The sequence below is a fragment of the Aspergillus udagawae genome (assembly GCF_001078395.1).
Source record: "Aspergillus udagawae IFM 46973 DNA, scaffold_1, whole genome shotgun sequence".
NCBI lineage: Eukaryota > Fungi > Ascomycota > Eurotiomycetes > Eurotiales > Aspergillaceae > Aspergillus > Aspergillus udagawae.
This window is the reverse complement of record NW_025091264.1, coordinates 1,194,525-1,213,913: the sequence shown is the minus strand read 5'-3', so window position 1 is coordinate 1,213,913 and position 19,389 is coordinate 1,194,525. Positions and strand designations below refer to the sequence as shown.

General features: G+C 49.8%; 5 protein-coding genes across 5 annotated transcripts; 1 reads left to right on the top strand and 4 right to left on the bottom strand.

The window, feature by feature from the left end:
- Positions 1-280: 280 nt before the first annotated feature.
- Positions 281-3,379, bottom strand: Aud_000409 (uncharacterized protein; the record flags this gene model as incomplete). The annotated part of the gene is made up of 4 exons (XM_043285922.1): positions 281-1,557; positions 1,608-1,700; positions 1,754-2,746; positions 2,833-3,379. 4 exons carry the CDS (start codon positions 3,377-3,379, stop codon positions 281-283), a joined length of 2,910 nt encoding a protein of 969 aa, XP_043141857.1.
- Positions 3,380-3,838: 459 nt separating this feature from the next.
- Aud_000408 (Efg1 domain-containing protein) lies at positions 3,839-4,859 on the top strand (the record flags this gene model as incomplete). The annotated part of the gene is made up of 2 exons (XM_043285921.1): positions 3,839-4,169; positions 4,234-4,859. The coding sequence occupies 2 exons, from the start codon at positions 3,839-3,841 to the stop codon at positions 4,857-4,859; spliced, it is 957 nt and encodes a 318-aa protein (XP_043141856.1).
- Positions 4,860-5,669: 810 nt separating this feature from the next.
- Aud_000407 (F-box domain protein) lies at positions 5,670-7,853 on the bottom strand (the record flags this gene model as incomplete). Its single annotated transcript, XM_043285920.1, has 1 exon — positions 5,670-7,853. The coding sequence occupies one exon, from the start codon at positions 7,851-7,853 to the stop codon at positions 5,670-5,672; it is 2,184 nt and encodes a 727-aa protein (XP_043141855.1).
- A 3,155-nt stretch (positions 7,854-11,008) lies between these two features.
- On the bottom strand, positions 11,009-14,062 carry Aud_000406 (serine/threonine-protein kinase; the record flags this gene model as incomplete). The annotated part of the gene is made up of 2 exons (XM_043285919.1): positions 11,009-11,277; positions 11,341-14,062. The coding sequence occupies 2 exons, from the start codon at positions 14,060-14,062 to the stop codon at positions 11,009-11,011; spliced, it is 2,991 nt and encodes a 996-aa protein (XP_043141854.1).
- A 2,536-nt stretch (positions 14,063-16,598) lies between these two features.
- Aud_000405 (GTPase-activating protein GYP6) lies at positions 16,599-19,166 on the bottom strand (the record flags this gene model as incomplete). Its single annotated transcript, XM_043285918.1, has 5 exons — positions 16,599-17,788; positions 17,848-17,990; positions 18,056-18,573; positions 18,645-18,803; positions 19,026-19,166. The coding sequence occupies 5 exons, from the start codon at positions 19,164-19,166 to the stop codon at positions 16,599-16,601; spliced, it is 2,151 nt and encodes a 716-aa protein (XP_043141853.1).
- Positions 19,167-19,389: the final 223 nt, after the last annotated feature.

The following is a 19,389-nucleotide window of genomic DNA, read 5'->3' as shown; positions in this document are numbered from 1 at the left end:
GGCAGCAATAGTCTACTCCGTCCGATTTGATATTTCGTGAACCGTAGTCTTGGCCAGTTCTTGATTCTCAGCTTATGATAAAAATGCTTGAGGAAAGAGTACATATAGCGGAAAATGTAGATATAGATTAGCGAAAATGCCTAATAACCTCATGCCTCCATAAATGGGTATCGAAAGTAATAGAAAACTATACCACCATCCGTCGTGAACTTCTAAAACCATCCTCATTGCAAGCCAGATATAGCGAACGAATCCCTCAGGCTATAGGTGTAGGTCATGGTCACCGGTCGCAACTGCAGCTGCATTCTGCGACGGGGCAAACGTTATGCTTTGCAAACCATTCTCTGGCGTGATGTGCATGGAAACCATGATTGCAATTGATACAGAAGACGATAAATCTGCGCATGACGTCGGCCTCTGTGGGTTTACGCTGCTCCTGACCAGCATCAGCGGCGATACAGGCCCTGGACATTGGATCTGGGGAGCCCATCCAGAGCGTGCAAACTCCACAGCGGGGCATCGGCCGTCCACACCTAGCGCAGACCATTCCTGACATAACAGCTGTACCCAAGGGATTGCCAGCGGTTGGATGCACCACTTCCCCTGTAGCTGAAGGAGAAATTTGGGAAGATGCATCGTGTTGGGTGAGTGGTCGAGTGCAATAGTTACAAGTCAAACTGACTTGTTGTCGAGGCGGCTCGATGAGTTTCCGCCCGTCCCAGGTGACGGCAAACTTGCGCGAGCCGACGTCGAATCGCGCTCTCTCTAGTTGGAGTTTCCATGAGTTCATCTGCCAGCGATAGGTTTCACGCCATGCTTCATACCGAGCCCTGCCCCAACCACTCCTGATAAAGCGTGGGACTGTGTGGCTCATGGCTAGAACTGGCGTCTGAACATCATTGAATTTGTTGATATAAGATTGGAAAAGGTCCAGGGCAGAGTGGCCAAGCCCCGTGAGAACTATACCTTCAATGTCGCCTTGCCGGATGACTTCAGCAATGGTTTCCTTCAAGTATCCGGAGAGTTCCGCGTCAGGAAGCCAACGTAGAGCTACTTCGACGCGGTACCTCAGGGGAAGCGTAGACTCGTGAATAACGGACTTCCAATCTCCTTTACTCACGAGCGCCAATATAGCTCGTGCATAGGGGTCTGTGAGTTCCTTGGCGATCTCCGCGCATGTCTCTTCCCAATCTGAATCGGTATCGCCTTTGGCCGCACCTGCGATAGCCATGGCAAGAAGCTTATGCGCCTGGGTGGGCGTGTGGCTGCGCAACGCCTGATACGCCAGTTTGGCCTCGTCCTGGAAGACGGCCAACGCAGCTGCTTTAGTATGCTGATTGTCGGCAGAAAGTTTTTTGACAAGTTCGTCCAATTCACGATGAGATTGTGCCGCACCACAGAGACGCAAGCAAAGTCGTCGATGTTCCGGACGAGCTGTCTGACACCCTTGGGATTCGGGCAAGCTTAATTGCTTCCGCACAATCTCGATGATACTTTCGCTGATCGATGGAGACTCGTCCCCACTTGGACCGATCTGCCGGCTGTCATAACTTTGACCTGCAAGTGATTAGCAGACCGCATAATCAGCAAAGACGGAAATATCATACCTAGATCATTGTTCCAGATGTCGTACACCCCTACGTAATTGAAATCCAAGCCGTTTATGACCATTGACTGATCAGACGAGTCTGAACGTGCGCCTGTATCGCCTGTCAGAGAAAATATACTGATGTTATCGTAAACAACTACTCACGTTCCACCCAATCCCAGAGCCACTGAAGTTGAGGGTCATCTGTTAAAATGCGCTTGTTGCGCGTTTCGTCGAATAGGTAGCCTTCCTTGCACCGCAGTCTGTTTACGGTCAATAACGCCAAGGCTTCCTCTGCAGTAAGAGATTGACCCAGAGTTCCCAGTGATAAATTTCGCTCTCGAGATTCACGACTGGAGAGAGGATCTTTGACGCGGGCGTCTGATCGCGCAGCTCGGCCTCCGTGCGACAGCTTTCTCTCTTCTAGGGCTGAGAGATTCGCCTCACGAATGCTCTCAATTACTTCTGAGACCTTCGTCCGATGCCCGAATGCGGGCCGTAGCTCAGTGAAATCGAGATGATTCTCAGAGATACCGCGGACCAGAACACCCTGAGAGGATAGCCGCACGGGCGGGGAGGGAGGCTGTACCGTAACCAGGCTGATCCGGCCATTTCCAGCTAATGTTATAGCTGTGGGCTCGCTGGAAGTCCTCAGGTTTAGAAAGTCGAACGCCACAACTCTATCTGACTCCCTGCAGCCCCGGGTGGGATGATTGAATGGGCTGAGGACATCGCGGATCGATTTCGTATAAATTTGTTCTGGATAGTTATGGAAGGATCCTTCCCCGAGGGTCTCGTCCATGGACGTGCGATACTCCTCTGACAAGTACTCTTTGACGATGTCAAAAGTTTTGAAGCAGCCAGTGTTCGAAAGCGCACCCAGACAGCCTCTTTTTGTCCTCGAGAATCGCAGACTCCAGAGAGATGTTTTGGGACCGAAGACATTCTTGAATTCAAGAGCTGGGCCCGGATGTCCGGACTCCAGCATATTCGCACCCCCAGTGACATTAAACCGGGAGCTGGCCCGTCGGTCCCAGATGCAGATGGTAGGGTCGTTCGTCGGATAACAGGATGCAATATAGTTCTCATCAAGCGAGTCGATCGCGAGATTGTGTACGCATCGCGTGGGAAACTGGAGAGACGGATTGCCGGGACCCTCTGTAAGGAATTAGCTGCACACCCCGGCCAAAAAGAAAGAACGTAACAGGGTACAGCGCTTCTGCAAAGAGGGACAAGACTCTTACCTCGAAGATCATAAATCCTCACATATTGGCCCTTCACGCCGGTGACAAGCATGTCGGGTTGGTCTTTAAAGAATTTAACACTCGTGATCGGCTCCGAGCTAGCCAACTTTCTGAGAGGCTCGACATATCCCTTGGGACCTTTGTTGATAATACGCTGATTGACATCCCAAATATTCAAACAAAAGTCGTTGCGAACCCGGTCCAGCCCAGCTGCCAGCAGGCCGTGTGTACTGAACGAGACAGCATTACAATACCGCTGATGGCGAATGGGGAATGAAATCGACTCCGCATTCTCGCTGCTCAAGCGCAAGACAGTCGCGTCACCAGAGGATTGGCCCACAGCAACCAAGGTCTCGTCCACTGGAGACCAATCGAAGGCGCGAAAGGCGGGCACCTTGGTGTGCGTCGACAGCACTTCATGTTCCAGATTCTTGCCGTCGAATGCAGTGACTCTGCAGAGTCGGAAGGTTTTCCCTGTCACGTCTACGGAGAGAAAGCGCTGCTCCGCTGTGGTAGAGGACGGGGCCCAGCGAATGGCGGTCTCCATTGTTTCCCTGCGGCTTGTCTGGACTGTCGAGGGAAGGATAAATCACCTGCACAGTAGGTACCTTTAGTCAAGCACCCTGACCCATTCTAGAAGCAACGCCCAGCTCGCAAAGCTAAGCTGACTCGAATCGAGAGACGGGGCGCATAGTAGCAGTTAGAACTCTTTGAAAGTCAAGGTTGACGATACGAGGGTGCAATTCCAGTGACTTCCAACTCACATTGGAATAATCAACAGGGTAATTCCTCCCGTGCTCTCTTCAATCGCTAAGCGCGTCATTACAACCAGGCCTGCTCTGATTGGTCGCAGCTGTTATCCTGGGGAACCCCTCGGGCCGACTGCTGATCCGCTTATTTTTTATCACTTTGGGATATTTTTTATATTTTCATTTGTTGGCCTTTATCTTACCTGTGATCAGCAGCGAACTACTGAACGGCATTGCAACCGTCTTTCAGTGACAAAATGCCCAGAGAATACTCAAGGGAGAAGCGATCTTCGTCTGATTCCACGACGACCAGTAAACGAAAATACCACGAAGGCTACGAAGACTCTCAACCAGCAAAGAAGAAGAAGATCCACCCTCCCAAACATGAACACAATCACACCTCTGTGAACGAGTTGAAAAAGCGCATCCGAGATGTCAAGCGTCTGCTCAACCGGGTTGACCTGCCAGCCGATGCGCGCATTGTCCAGGAGCGTGCGCTCGCGGGCTACGAGAAGGACCTCGAGGACGAGTTGGCGAGACGGAATCGGTCCCAGATGATCAAGAAGTATCATTTTGTCCGATTCCTCGGTACGAGAATCCGACTACAATTTGATTTTGACGAACTCTTTGGAGCTAATATGGACGATCGCAGACCGAAAAGCCGCCTCAAAAGACCTCAAGCGTCTTCTCCGCCGCGAACAGGAGATTTCCAATTCCGACCTCGACCCAGCAACCAAGGAAGAGAAACTAGCTGCTCTCGCAGGGAAGATCCACGCCGCGCATGTGAATCACAACTACACTATCTACTACCCGCTTACGCAGAAATATGTCGCGCTCTACGCAGAGCAGAAGAAGAAAAAGAAGGAGTCCAGTGCACAATCGGAGAAGCCGAATGAGCCGGACGCGGAAGCTGTCAGCAAACTCATATATGAGACGACGGGTGAGAGACCGCCCATGTGGCGTGTAGTCGAGAAGTGCATGGAAGACGGGACGCTGGATCTTCTCCGTGAAGGGAAATTGGACGGTAGGGAAGGCGAGAAGAGCTCACAAGCGCCCGAGCAGAAGAAGTCGAAGATAAGCAAGGATGAGGATCAACATGCGCGCAACAAGTCCAGTAAAGGAAAGGTGTCCGACAAGGCTGGCGGACAGTCGAGGAAATCAGAAGCCAAGCCAGACAGGAAACCCAAACGGTCCTCGGCCATGGAGGGCGCGTACTGGAGTGCTAACGAGCACAATGATGATGATAATGAGAGTGATGGTGGTTTCTTCGAGGTGTGATTCCATTCGCATTGCATCTGCAGCCTGTCATTGAGCGGTCTGTTTTCAAGTCGGTTAGCGTCTGTATTCGGCTCTTCCATTCATCCTGTCAAAAAACATTCATGTCGTTGTCACTATCCTGCATATCTTCTATGTGATACCCAAATCATGAAAGCTCCTCAGTTGGGACTGAAATCTTTTGAGTAATGCTTCTTGACATTGTTTTGCTCACACTAGGTCCCTAGAAATACGGTGAAAAGAAACTTCTTCCTGCACCAGCTGATAATGATCTTGGGTCATATCACAATTATATGATGACGACCGAACAAAACTCCATTCACCATTTCCTCTCTAAGTAACTGCAAGACATAGACATGGATACTGCTCAAATATACACCATAAACTCCGGACCATTGTACCGGATCAAAGAAGGCAAACACGTAACCGCGAAGAAAATGTACCAATCAAATAGACTGAGGCACGGCCCAGACTTTCAGGCGCAACTTGAGAGAATCACTCGAGTGCGTCCTGACATGCATCGGTTCGTCGAAACAGGTCATTTCGTGCCTCATAGAAGCACCCGATACGTATTGGGACACGGCGGCAGCCCTCCAGCATGACCAGCATTGAGACTGCCTGTGTCCTGGTTCCTCCTACCCCTGAGAAGGTGGTAGTATGTGTCGAAGTTCCTAGAATTTCGAGTATTCACGCAGTGAACGAATGGAATGAAAAGAGCCTGCTCATAGCATGTCACCACAAAACGCCCGCGGATGCAGTATAAATCGAAAGGAAAACTGAGGTAGCAAGGCACTTCGAATCGCTGGATGCTTTTCACATGACAGTGCAACCTCCGCTCTGCGCTCTTCTGCGTCTTCCTCCAAGAGCCGAAATACCACCAATGCCATATGCATCTTCGTCATCGTCGGCGTTGTAGAGTCGCTCGGCCTCGCGAGCTCGGCGCCGTCTGCGTCGCGCACCGGCTCCACCAACACCGGCCTCTTCTGTCGCCATCATATAATCGGCCCATTTGCGGTCTAGCCTACTCGCGGCAGCGAGGTCCCCGCGCAAGACTCGCTTGTTATGTTCATCGACGGTCATTTGCCAGCCATAGAAGCATTTCAGATGGATGATCTCGTTGGGAAACACCGGGGGCGGCGGTGGCGGAGTAATCGAGGAAGTGCTCATAATCGCTGCTGTTGGTGAATCGTCTTCATCGAGCTTGCGTGTCACCACCGTGACCGCGGAACTAGGTTTGCGAGAGCGTGGTATGTATGCGTTGCTCGAAAGGACCTCCTTCACCCCTGCCCAAGTGACATTGGCACAATCAAAAACTACCAGGCGCAAGCCAATCTTGGGAAGATTTTCAGAGTAGCCTCGCTTACGGACGCGAAAACTAGCCTCCATCAAAGTGAGATCAGAGATTCGAGTATTATCCATTTCCACAGACCGAATGTTGGGGCAGTTCTTCATCACCTGAAGCATTCCAACGTCACCTAGGCTCTCGCAATAGCTGATGTTGAGGTGTTCAAGACGTTCGGCACATGGACACTTGGCAAGTTCAACTAGCGTGTTGTTGGTGAGCTGCCCCAGGTCTTCAAGTTCAAGGTGAGTCAACAAAGGGGTCGTGCGGATGACATCGATGACGGAATCGTCGCTCAACTGAGGGCATTGCGATAAATGGAGGCCCTCGAGCTCGGGAACATTGTGGGCCAGACTTTTGACTCCGAAATCTGTCAAATCTGGGCACTGGTGCACGTCTAGATGTTTGAGACGCCGGGGTGGAACGATTGGCCGGTCCGTAAGCACATCAATTTCCGGGTCGATACCATGCATGAGAGCCTTGAGGCTGTCGTCCGTCAGATCGGTACGGCTTATGATCAACCTTTCCAAGGTGTTCCTCTCGAACAATTCAAGAGCAAACTCCTCATCATGAAAGCCACTGATTTCGCTAGCCCGCAAATCCTTCAATTTCGGGCAAGCCTGGACAACTTTTCTCAAGCCGGTGGTGTTGACTCCAGTGCACCACGAGATATTGAGAATCTCGAGATGCGGACATTTCTGGGCGATAATCTTCATGGCGGAGTTGGTCACAGTTGACAAGCCAGAGACATTGATGTATTCAAGGCGAGGATTTCGTAGCAAAAAACAGTGCATGGAAGTCTTGTCGATGCGGCATCCTTCAAGGGAGAAGTTGACAACGTTCCGACAAAGGTCTGTGATACGCTCGCCCTCAGTGGCCCACTTGTCTCGAAGTTGGATGCAGCCTCGGAGGTTCAAATCACGAACGAATGGACCACCAGAGGTCATAAGTTTGACGAGACTATCGCTGGGAATTTCGCGGTAGTAGTCTGCAGCATCGACACACGTCCACAGCTGGCCATCATAACACATCTTGTGCCAGGCTCGCGAGACAGCAGAACAACGTACGATTTCCTTTGGGGTCAGATAACTGAAGATGTTCATTTTGATCTCGTCGGGCATGCGGCCCCAAAAGTCGAAAATGACCTTAGGCTTAGACGTAGGCTGCTCCGCAACCACAATCTCTTCTACCGGTGCAAATTCCAGTGGTGACCCACGGGATACCGGTCTCAACTCGGTCGGCAATGGAATTGTCTTCGGATTGGAGCCACTTGGAGAATCGGTCCCAACTAGGCGAATTCGGGCATTTCCATCAGTGTGCTCACCCGGCGACCCCGGGGTTGCGGGACGGACATTTAAGCCTCCATATAGTTGTGACGAGCTTCCATTACCGAGGCATGGATTATATGCTGACTGGCCGAGCGAGACACAGGATAAGGAAGCTTTCCCATCCCGACGGTAGCCGGTAGAATGAGACCTGCCGCGTCTAGTGAGACTCGGGCTGGACGACATCCGCTGGAGACTTTGTAGCAGCTTGTGTCGCCCTTTGAGCTTTTGGGGTTGCCCCATGGGTATTTGGCCTGTCGATGAGGTCGGACTTGCCGGAGAGACTGTCCCAGGTGACGGCTCAATCTCGTCGGGAAATGCGGCGGCCATAATGGCAATTGTGGGATCAAAGTAAGACGGTTGGTCGAAGGGTGCGATGTGCTGCAAGGACTTTTCCTGTTGCGAACGGATGTAATCAAGACGATTCGGGAGAAGGCCCTGAGGCACAGATAGGTAAAGTCGTGAGACTGACGACAGGCGCGGGGATCCGCAATCGAGATTGGCCTAGAAACTCATAGTGAGGTGATGCAAACCATTCCGCAACTATACACAGCCAGAATCTCCGAATGATGGCACAACCACGTTCTGAAGACAAGGAGACCAAAATCAAACACCGTCCTGTCTAAAGAAGAAGCACTGTTCAGAAACCCTGAATAAAAGGGAGTATAATGGTGTAAGCGTGCGAGGAGGAAAGTCAAGGTTGGGTGTAGTGTCGAGCGACAGTCGGCGAGGTGATTTCTCGGCTGTGGGACCGTCACAAACTGTACCATGGACCCCGTTAACCGCGTAACCCGGGGGCTGGCCAGAGAACCGACCGGGGAGAGACGTCTGGGTCGAAGTAGCCAAGATAGTTTAGCAAACGTCACTTAGGCATCATCCACAAATGTTTCGTGAGAGATGGATGAGGGAGAAAAAGAAAACTGGAAGTCTGTTATGGACTAGGGTGACATCGAGAGAATGTCTGAAAGGCAGAAGGGGGGAGAAGACGGAGAAAAGAGATACCTTACCCTTACAGAGAAGAGGAGGGGAGACTAAGACATCCAGTCAGATTTGGGGGGAGATGTGGGTAAGCCCAGTAACGTTGTCAGACGGCCATGGATAGTGAATAATTACTATTGTATGTTCATTGTTATCAGCAGTGTCATGTCTAAGGGTGTGTCAGCAGACAATCGCAACAGTGTCGGCTGAGCCACCATTTAGTCTCTATCTATCATCCTCATCCTTATCCTTATACCAAGGCAAAGTTGAAATTTCTCCTTTGCAGCAACCCATATCGGTGAACAATAATGGGTAATATTGATACAGAAACGTGTGGGAGCATCCAAGGTCTCTCTCCGCCACCAAACTATTACTTGTTAGTATTATCAGACCCCACACAGGTCTTATCATTTATCGATAGGTAGTTGTTATCCTTAGGCTCCCCACTTTGTCCGCCAGTGGGCTCTTCTTGGCTGTCACACATCAATTTATTTCTGTATGTATCTGTTCGTCTTACTCGAAAAAGAGATGGCCAAGGACATGCACATGGCCGTAAACAAGGCCGAAAGCTCATTTATAAAAGTTTAAGGGACAGCGCTCAAAGAAAGGGTAAAGTCTTCATTGTTTACAGAGTAGCATCCATCACCGATGAAAGTGCACAGGCCACCAGCACAGGTGACAGGAGACCACCAAAGGTCACAATGCAGAAGTCAATATACTGTCAGTGGCCTCTCAACATATAGATAATCATCGACTCAACCAATGAAGCGAAACCTCAACCGAAAAACAACCAACAGTCGGAAGACAAGAGATGATACAAAGGCATTTCGAAAGAGTGGCAAAGTTGCAACGGGTACGGGCTATCTACAGCCACACCCAGACACATGGATCGAAATTCAGAACCCAATAAAATCACCCGCAGTCTCTCCGTTCCTGACCATCACTGGAGGCGACTAGTACTGAGAAGGCAATTTCGATGACTCTCATCGGTAGTACATTGACTATGGAGTGAAAATCTACCAACTTTCCTCCACTGAAGCGCTCATTCAGACAAACTATACTCAAGTACACAGGACACTGCTCTGGGCACCTTTTGCCTCTTCGCCTCACTCTTTAAGACGGAGACGCTGTAAGGTATTTATTGATCACGCTACGCCACTTACAAGGGGTTTATTGGTACATGCGCATGTTCTTTACAATACATATCTTATTACCAATATCCCTCATACCCTGTCGCAAGTATTGAGCACTAGCCTGGCCTTTCCTTACCCCGTAGTACGGAGTAGTTTAGTTCCTACAGAGATTGAAGTAGTAGTATTCCACAGGATGACACTCCGTACGCAGTACCCATCGGACCCAATATGATGGTGGCTGATACAGTTAACTAGATCCATACCGACCCTGTAATCGAGTCTAGTCATCGGCCGAACAGAGGACCAAGACATGGAGATTATGGGCTGGGGCAACCAACCAAGTAGAGAGTCGATGCGCATTGACAAATTTAAGGAAATCCCTCTTCCACTGTTAAAAAAGGTATTTTCTCTGTAAACTTTAGTGTGGGGGTGATTCCTTATTGGTATTTTTTTAACACCATACACAGTAGACATATAGAATAATGAAGTTGTCAACCCATTCGATAACCCCATGTCTCCATATCAAAGACTCTTGGTCTAAAAGCGGCCTAAGGGGACTAACACTCTTAGCCTGAACATAGTCTCACTTCCCCGCGACGCCCCGCCCCAGCTAATCGAAAACAGTACCTCTAGCCTAGGCAGTACGGAGTTAGTTAGGGAAGTCGAGGGTATGGCTTTGATATGCTTGATGCTTCACATGAAACATTTTGCACCTTGTAATCTGATAGGGCTCTGCCATAAAGAATTTCACTAATTCATCTCTTTATATGTCTAAGCTTATCCTTTATATTATAATGCTGCTTGATTCAATGTGCCTCCGGACTACACCATGCTATCCGGAACTCGGAGACAAAAGCGAATATTTGCAGCCAAGAAGAAAAGCCCAGTAAATGGATTATGATGATGGGTATCTCAACTTTCGTACCTCTATGCATCATGATCTCTCATTCCGCCGAAAACTTTCTCTGTCGGTCCCACCCTGTGCCCCTTGATGCTTCTCCTCTCCTTCAGCCTTGAGGAAATACCAATATCATACAGCTTCGTGACTCCATCTTCTATGTCATCCTGCCTGTCATCAAGAGCCACTGCGATTCATTTCGTTTGGAAAAATCTTGAACGCCATGCAAATTGGGTTGGTGACTAACAAAGAGCGCAGAGCGGAAAAAACAAAAAAAAAAAGCATATGTCGGCTAGAGGGAGGGTTGTGGATGTGTGGTGAATAAGAAAGAAAATCGTAATAAGCGCAGGTCGGCCATATTTCTTCCAGCGAAAAATGTCGGTATATAAAATTCTTAATTCGTAGGTGTGTTCGAGCTGTTATCCAAAAGAAAGGAACTTCGCCGCTAGTCGCAAAGTGCAGCAAAGCGTTGTTGCTCAGTTGTCGAGCATCCATGGATGCTCCATAACTTCCGTGATCGTCAAGCGGTTGTCAACATCCCGATCAAGCATCTTTCTGATCAGATCGATGCATTCCTCCGAAAACGGCAAGAATGGTATCCGGAGCGGGTGGTCCAGGATCTCATCGATGTTGTAAAATGGGTTTTCTTTGTAGACGATGGTGTAGAGAAGGATACCAAGGGCCCAAATATCCTGCTCCTTGCCTCTGTAAGACTTGCCTTGCAGTACTTCCGGGGCAGCGTAGTCTAGAAGTCCGATATGTCAGACTAGACGATATCCATTTAGGAGCAGCATGGGGATGGACTTACCAATAGTCCCCACAAAGACATCAAAAGGTCCATTCTTGATATAGGCAGCGCTTCCAAAGTCGATGATTTTGATCCTGCCTTCGCCGTCCAAAATCACGTTCTCGTCTTTGATATCGCGATGAACAACCAACGCTTTCGTATGAAGATGGTGGATAGCATCCACCACCTGTCGGAAAATGTTCCTGCACTCAACCTCATCCATATTCACCTTGAGTTCGATGTAGTCGAAAAGATCCATTCCCGGAAGACCGTGGGGCATCATTTCGATATAGTAGTTGACATCATCTTCGAAGAACCCCTCCATCTCAACAATGTTCGGGTGCTTTAGGCCGTCACGCCGAAGGTAGTCGAGAACATGAATCTCCAGAGGTACTGTTCCCAGCCGACGGTCGCGAGTCCAGGTGTCCACCAGAATCCGCTTCTTTGTGACGTACTTCAGAACGACCTTCTTGGATGGGTTCTTCTTTAAGCGAGCGAGCTTGACTTCACCGTACGCCCCTTGTCCCATCTCCTCGAGAATCACATAGTCCGCAATTGTTCGTTTCTTCTGAATTTCCTTAGCATTGGTTTGCTTCATCTCAGGTATAGGTTGGACAGGTTGATCTGTCAATGGTTCCGATGCTGCTTCACTGAGTTGCTGACTTAACGTAGAAGATGGTATCTGAGGCTCCAGCGATGGCTTTTCGGCGCCGAGAGAGTGCGCAATAGACGGACTTGCCGTCTCGGACCGTTGTCGTGGGGGAGGAAAATTCGCCGAAGGCCCTATGGAATGGATCTTTCTCGAATAGGTGACCCATAAAGCATACACAAGTTCCTTTACGGCGATTGCATCTTCCTGATCATCACCTGATTCGTCATATCTTTCTATGCCCTCACTGTGGTTTTGACGGAAAAAGGTCTCACTTTCCACAACGCGCAATTGAACATCCACGGCAATTGCTGACCCATCACGATGGGCGGCAGTGATGCCCATCGGTTCCAGGAACACGGAAGCGACATTCGCCTTACCGTCGCGGAGGATAGAAAGTGTCCGTGCTCTTCGGAAGCTGGGTTCAGAGATCACCATTCCTTCAATCAAGGGCAAATTTTCCTCTTCGCTGAGCACATTGAGAAGGGTGTCGAAGCCAGGTATCAGGTCGTTGACATGCATACCATCAGGTCGCTCATGGCCGAATAGGGCCGATGAAAACACCGGATTAGAACTAATCACCTTTAACGTGGACGAAGACAGGACCATCATGCCCGCAACGTGGGGAAAGCTGGATACTCTGAGACAGCGCGGATCTTCTTCCTTTCCAACAATAGCCGGGATACAGATCTCAGCAGAAGCCCGGGCAGCAAAGTATTTTGTCTCGGCAAGTTTTAGTATACCTTTGCTGGGCGGAATTGTAAGGCAATCCTTGGGCAAGTGAGGGAGAAGGTCTGTGATATGTGATCCAAGCTTCACCACGCCCTGGCCCCAGATCTTGTCGGTTTCCCCACGGGCACCAATGATGGCCCAGGAGTCGTCGCAGGATATGTAGGCGACATTTTCCTGTATTTCCTCGAGAACCCAGATAAGGCCCCCGCGTTTCTCCATAACCCAGACACTGGCGGAACCTTTCGTTCCATTACGCTTCTGAATAGGTATAACATCTCCACATAGCAGGACGCCTCGCGATTTTGTAGCGGGATGATTCAGATGCCTCGAGTTGCGTTGGCTGGAGCCGTACCCGTCGTCGGTCTGGGCTCGCCCTGATTTGACCATTCGAGAAGGCGGTTTACTGAGGAGTTGTGCGGTGACACCATTGCCCATCCCCATAGACCTCGGGTGGACCGGTCTAATTTGTGATCTCTCGGGCAAAGACTGGAGCTTCGCTGCGGCGCTAGTTGTGGGGTCTCGCAATTTGGACTCAAGCCACTGTCGATGGTCCCTTTGTACGACCTCTAGGATACTCAACCTGCGGAGCTCCGCTTGTGTGACACCAAATACGAGACACGACAGGTCATTGGCAGCCAATATCGTCCATGGCGCTTGCGACTCGGTCCTGAAGACGGCTTGTGAGATGGGATTCCATTTGCTGCTATGGGTATGTAAGGCGGGAACGGGGAAGCCCAAGCCCAAGATCGAAGAGCTGGTGGATGTAACCGAGTCCGCGGTAGAGTACGGTTGTGCTAGATTCTCCATCAGCTTTTTCCCGGAGCAGACAGAGCTGGCATCCGTGTATGTACGTTTTAAGCTTACGCGCCTGGAGGAAGGAGCGGACTTCATCTCCCTTCTTTGGTGAGGTTTGTTTCCAGTGGATAAAAGATTCCCTCCGCTCGCGTCATGTCCTTGCCGTGTCGCCTTGATCTCCGTCGCGAAGCCTCCAGGTCCGGTGAAAGCTTGATCAAAAATATTGCTGCTGTCCACATCTGCGGGGCTCGTCAACGGGCCACGCGACAAACCAGCATAATTGTGCCTGTCCTCCTTTCCCGCAATACTTGTTCTCGACATGAGCTCTACCAGACTTTGTGCCTCCGCATCGCCAGCCATGCGAGCCTGCGCGTTGGCAATGGCGGGATTGTTGGCGGACCAGCCGAAACGGTCACGCATAAAATCTATGGATCGCTTCAGAATGTTATGACGGCTATTGAGTAATTCGTCGGATTGCTGAGCAAAAGAAAATGAATGTAATGACTCCAGGGGGAAACGATGGAGGTCTTCCAACGTGCTGATGCTGTCATTTGAGGATATGCGCATGAGACTGGGTTTTGAGGCCGTGCTGGATCGACGAGAAGGAGTGTTGCTTTGGGGCGATAAGGGAACGAGCGACGAGGCAGATCTGTTCGGGAGATTCAGCGTTCGAGAGGGTGGTTGGCGTATACGGTCCAACCCCGATGGGCCTAGTCCATGCTCGTGCTCGAGTAGAGAAGATCTGCAGTATATAAAGATTCGATCTCAGTATCGCTGTTTCTGCACCATCACATGCAACATTCCTCGAAATGCAAGGGGATCCGTCAAGTCAACTGCTGCTTCTCTCATTTCTTACCTCGAAATATCATATCCAGAGGAAAGGCTACCGACCGAAAGCTTCATCGATTCATCACGCTGTAAGGGAAATCCTCCCATGAAAGATTCGGATTCGGGAGATTCTGAAAGTGGTCCCAAGGGGGACGACAAAGGACTCGGGTCACCTATAGATTTAGAGATATTGTTAACCGTTGATTCGCGACGTATCAGACGATAAGCGCGCTCGTTCCCCGTTCCCGCCTCCTACGCACTTTTCCTTTCTCTGCTTCCTCGCTTTCTACTCTTATCCTTTCCGGCCAAGAGTGCCGATTGTGGAAGCTCTAGTCGTTATTCGCAGCAGGCTTGATCACTCGACCGATGGATAGCTCCATGTCACAAGCAACAGATACTATTGAAGCACAACTGACACATGAAAGGGTGGGGCAGCGAGGGGGAGAAAGAACGAAAGACTCATGGACAACAAGACAAAGGGAAGAGCGCATGACTAACCATCGGAGTTGTATGATGTATTGCCCATAATGGCCGAAGAAAGGACGATGTAACGACCCGCGATAACGGTCGGATCGGGTGGAGAGGAAGCTCAAATCGCAAAAAGCCCGAGCACTGAAGCGGGGTGGAAGAGAAAAAGAAAAGAAAAACCCGATATAATAATGCTACATGAGATGGATATTCGGCATTTGCGGCCTGCAAGCAGGAAGTTGGGTCGCGGACTCCGTTTTCTGAGGTGTTTCCCTTTTTTTTCCTGGTCGGCGGGCGCGCAGGGACCAACAAGTGCAATCGATAAACCGACCCCCCTTTTTTCCAGTTATTCGAGATTGCAGGACGAGTGCACAGAATAGTAATTGTTTCCTCTAAAATAAGGTCGTCTGCCGTCTGGATGAAGAATAAGCGATCAGCGGACTGAGCGAAAAGAGTGAATTCTAGAGGGCAGCTGCCTCGTAGGTCACAGGCACCACCAGATATACGTTGCTGTAGCACGCGGAGTTCAAGGGTATGGTAGACGAATTCAGCGTCTCGTTGAGGTCTTAAGAATACCTACGCTTTTGTTATCGTCATTGACTAATGACAGAAGGTAGATGAATCCACCTTTAGGTAGACAAAAACCAGAATTTGAGACAGAAAGGAGAAAAGACGAAAGCGTTTCCAAGATCCTGAAGAGAGCGGACAGAAAGGCGGAAAGATGTGATTCGGATGGAAAGGATGGGAAAGACACGTAGGAAGTTGCACCTAAGCAGTCTAGCTGATGGATATAAACCACAGCCTTTTGTTGTTTTTATCGTTGTGGAGACTATGGATGTGCTTAGAAGTTAGGGTCCTAGGCACATGAGTACGATCATCCATCTCATGCTGGAGAAGGCAATGACGTCCTTTGACTGTTGGGCTTCTCTTTGATTATATGGAGGAGCACAGTGTTTTCTTTAACCTGTTCTTAGTCTTGCACGTGGGGTACACCTAGTATGCCAGAATCATGGGAGGATAGCAATATACAATGAGAGTATAAATATGAGGTTGTACCTATATAGATAACAGGAGATGTGAAACTTGAAAGAGTGGACAGTAAGAACTAACCAAGATGATGTAGAAAGACTGATCAATTAGGCATACTTCGAACCTGGGTCGGATGTGTCTAGGGAGATTCAATCCTCTCTCTCCATCTGAAGATCAGAACAATCAATGGTGATGTAATGTGGCAGCTCCCCGGTATGGAGTCCTTAAGGTTATACCAGTCCACAACATAGAATAGCCCCCAATAATATAATATCAACTAGTGTTCAGCGTAGGTTGAAGGTGGAATCTGGTTCCATTTCCTTCACCCCTCCATAGGCCTTCGACCACAATGGTTGACCCCTCATGTTTGGGATCTCGTGATCAGCCTGCTCCGTACACTTCTCTTTCTCGTGTTAACAGTGGATCAGTGGAAATTTCAGGGCCACTCCCAGAGAGATCCTTGTAGGTTGGGCCTGCAGACTAAGGTAGCTGTGAATCCTTGTGATTAGCACACATGGAAGCCCAATCGGGGAATCTGGAGATCTACAGTCCGAACCAACGTTCGTCCACACTAACTACGGAGTACATACACAGTAGACTTATTCTCGGAACGGACCTCTGCCCTCATTTGAATGATTCTTGTAATATGACATTAGGTAAATGCAAGCTGTGCTAGGTTCTACTATCCTTCAGCCGACCACTCAATTATTCATCAAGATTCAAGGAAATGAAGGACGGAACGTCCCCGATGACAGCTTTCAGCCTGCAAGTCATCCTCCTAATACGTGCTGTCGCTTCCTTGACCTTCCTCTGCGCCCCCAAGACTTCGCAACGCGAGACTATCGAGCTCGTCCTGAGAGCTTTGCTGTTCATCGGCTCCATTGCCAAACAGTGTATGGAGTTTGTTCCTTGTGTCACCGTATCGAGTCTCCTCCGGCGGTACCGAGGCCGGGCTGACAAAACTGGAAAGATGCCGGCTACCGCCAAGCATCCAAGAGAACTCGGAATCTGCCAGAGATGGGCGAACTGCCTGCCTTAATGGCAGTGACGAAGGCACTTTGTTGCTTGACGGCGACTTGTGAAACATAGTCTCCACTGCGACAGGTGAGACAGATGGCCTTCCAGGATCGCTTGGGGCTTGCTGCCCTTCTTTTGCCCCTCCTTCGTCGACCTTCTTGTCCGTAGCTATAGGAGGGCTAGAAGGGACATTCAGAGAGGTATCATTATCCGCACTCTTACATCCGGCCACAGTGATCAAAGCCTCGGAAGGGTCTTCCAGGCATGTTTGAACAGACTGAATCTGCGTCAGAGCTTGTTTCAGGGCGTCCGCAGTCGTGGCCTTGATATCTTCTGCTTTCATCAGTTGAGTGCGTATCTCATTCAGAGCTTGACTGAGTGTCTTGGCCAGTGATTTGTTTCGTTCCTCCAAGATCTGTATCTGAGCTTTGAGGTTAGTCACCCTTTCTGGCTCCTCGGATCTCGAGAGGTTCCTTGTATGCACCGCGGATGGAGTGCTATCAGACAGGGTAGTACGCGGAAGCCTCTCAGGCTGCATCGCCTGCATGTTCCTCCTAGCTTCGTTGACTGCACCTCGCACTGCTTTGGCTACACCCCATGACTCAGTCCGTCGCTGGAGACCTTCGGAGAAATCCTGGAGTAGACCTTCGAAACTCTTGGGACTACCTCTCACGGGTGATCTCGAAGGAGAGCTTGTTTGGCTGTCTTCTCTAGAGTCGTTACGCAACTGAAATCGTCTCAATGAAAGGAATCTTTCCCCTGATCTATCGAGCGTCTTCATAGGATCGGGTGGCTTTCCCGAGTATTTCGAGATGAGAAATCTGCCTCTTTCTGGTGTTGGATTTTGCTCCAGGTAGAGGCCATCGTGCACAAAGGCCTGTGGTGAGTGCGGTTGCGGGGAGGGATAGCGAAGTAATGTCGTCAGAGCGCTCGAATATCCAGTGCTCAATACTAAGGCGTATCAGCATATCGAGGGACAAAGATATAAATGAAGATCGTCTCAGACGTACATTGCCACCGAATGCGTAGGAGCATTGCAACACATGTGAACTCTATAAGTTCCGACCGCAACCCCTCTGCAAAGAGGAGATCCCACAAGGATAGTACATCTTGAAAGGGAAATTCACGACCAAATAACAGGCGCATCCACCGACTACCTGAAAAGTTAGCAAGCCTTCTCAGTTGAACAAGTAGACGTGCTCGTCCTGGCCCACTCACGTGAGGAAGATCTGAGGCAGAATTTCCAGCGCTTGTAGGTGATCAGCTAACTCGAGGTCTGTTGTCGTCAGGAGGTTCTGATGAATGTGCTGACACTGGTTGACAATAGGTATCTCATCCATCTGACCGTTGGCAGAGCGTTCCTTGTTATGCTCATAATACACTCGAGTAGTTTGCATAACCGAGCAAAACAACGCGAAAGAGTCGTGCTCAACATAATCAGCATTGAGCAGCTGCAGCATCAAATCATCGACCTCTTCCTTAACCGAGGGCTCTTCAAGCACCTTCCCATCAACCGCATCCCCGTGAACAACCCACAGAATAGGCGCCAATAGCTCATGCATGCCTTGTCGATAACCAAGATCCGGGTTTAACTTTGCATAAATGAACAGAATATCAATCATTTTCGCCTTGGTGGCGGGTTCACGGAAGAAGAAATTCTCTTGTAAGCATCGGTCAACATCCTGGGATATATCCGCTCTCATCTGCTCATCATGTCGTAGAGTTTGCCAAGGAGACTTTTGAGAGCAAACACAGGTCAGATGTGCGAGTAATGACAAGCCACGGTAGCCGAGTAGAAGTAGCATACCTCTTCATCATCTGCTAGTGGGTCAATTGTTGACGGTAAATCATCTGGATGCTCAATGTATTTAAGATAGTGCGCTTTCAGCGCGGTATATGCGTCCCGCGACTCGGATGTCCTTCGTGACCATTGTGAGCGATGAAGATCGTCGAACAGCAGGAACGCCTGCAGGCAGGTAAGCAAAGTTGACCGTCTTGCCAAGTGCCGCGGCTGCATGCCTTCCAGCAGACAGATCTCAATCCGTCATTGCATATCTTGTCTCCTTGTTCTGATTTGATCGCATCTCGGAGGGCAGAGGGTGTAGCATTGTTGCGAAACAGGGTATTCCATCTCTGACTGGAGAAACTATTAGCAGGGCTTCTCCTCTGGCGTTACAGGCAATTGTACCTTGTATCCGAAAGGGTTCTCATCTCTCCATAGGGCTGTCAGCAGCGATGTCTGGGTGAGCAGATTTGCGATGACGGAAGGTGGATTGTCAAGTGATGCAGGCCGGATCATACGAATGGAGCCTTGGTTTGGGGCGATCATTGTCTTAGTGGCGGNGCCATATGGGAATGCGCTTTACTGCTTCATGATCGTTATGGTCGCCTCAAGATTGTCCAAACCCTCGCCATCTTATCCGGAAACCACGTAATGATCTATACTATATATATAGATTCGACAAACGGATTCGCACCATAGAGATTCCGGTGGGCTGGACAGCAGATTATGACTAGTACGGATGACATTTTTCGACATTTCGGAGTTCGAC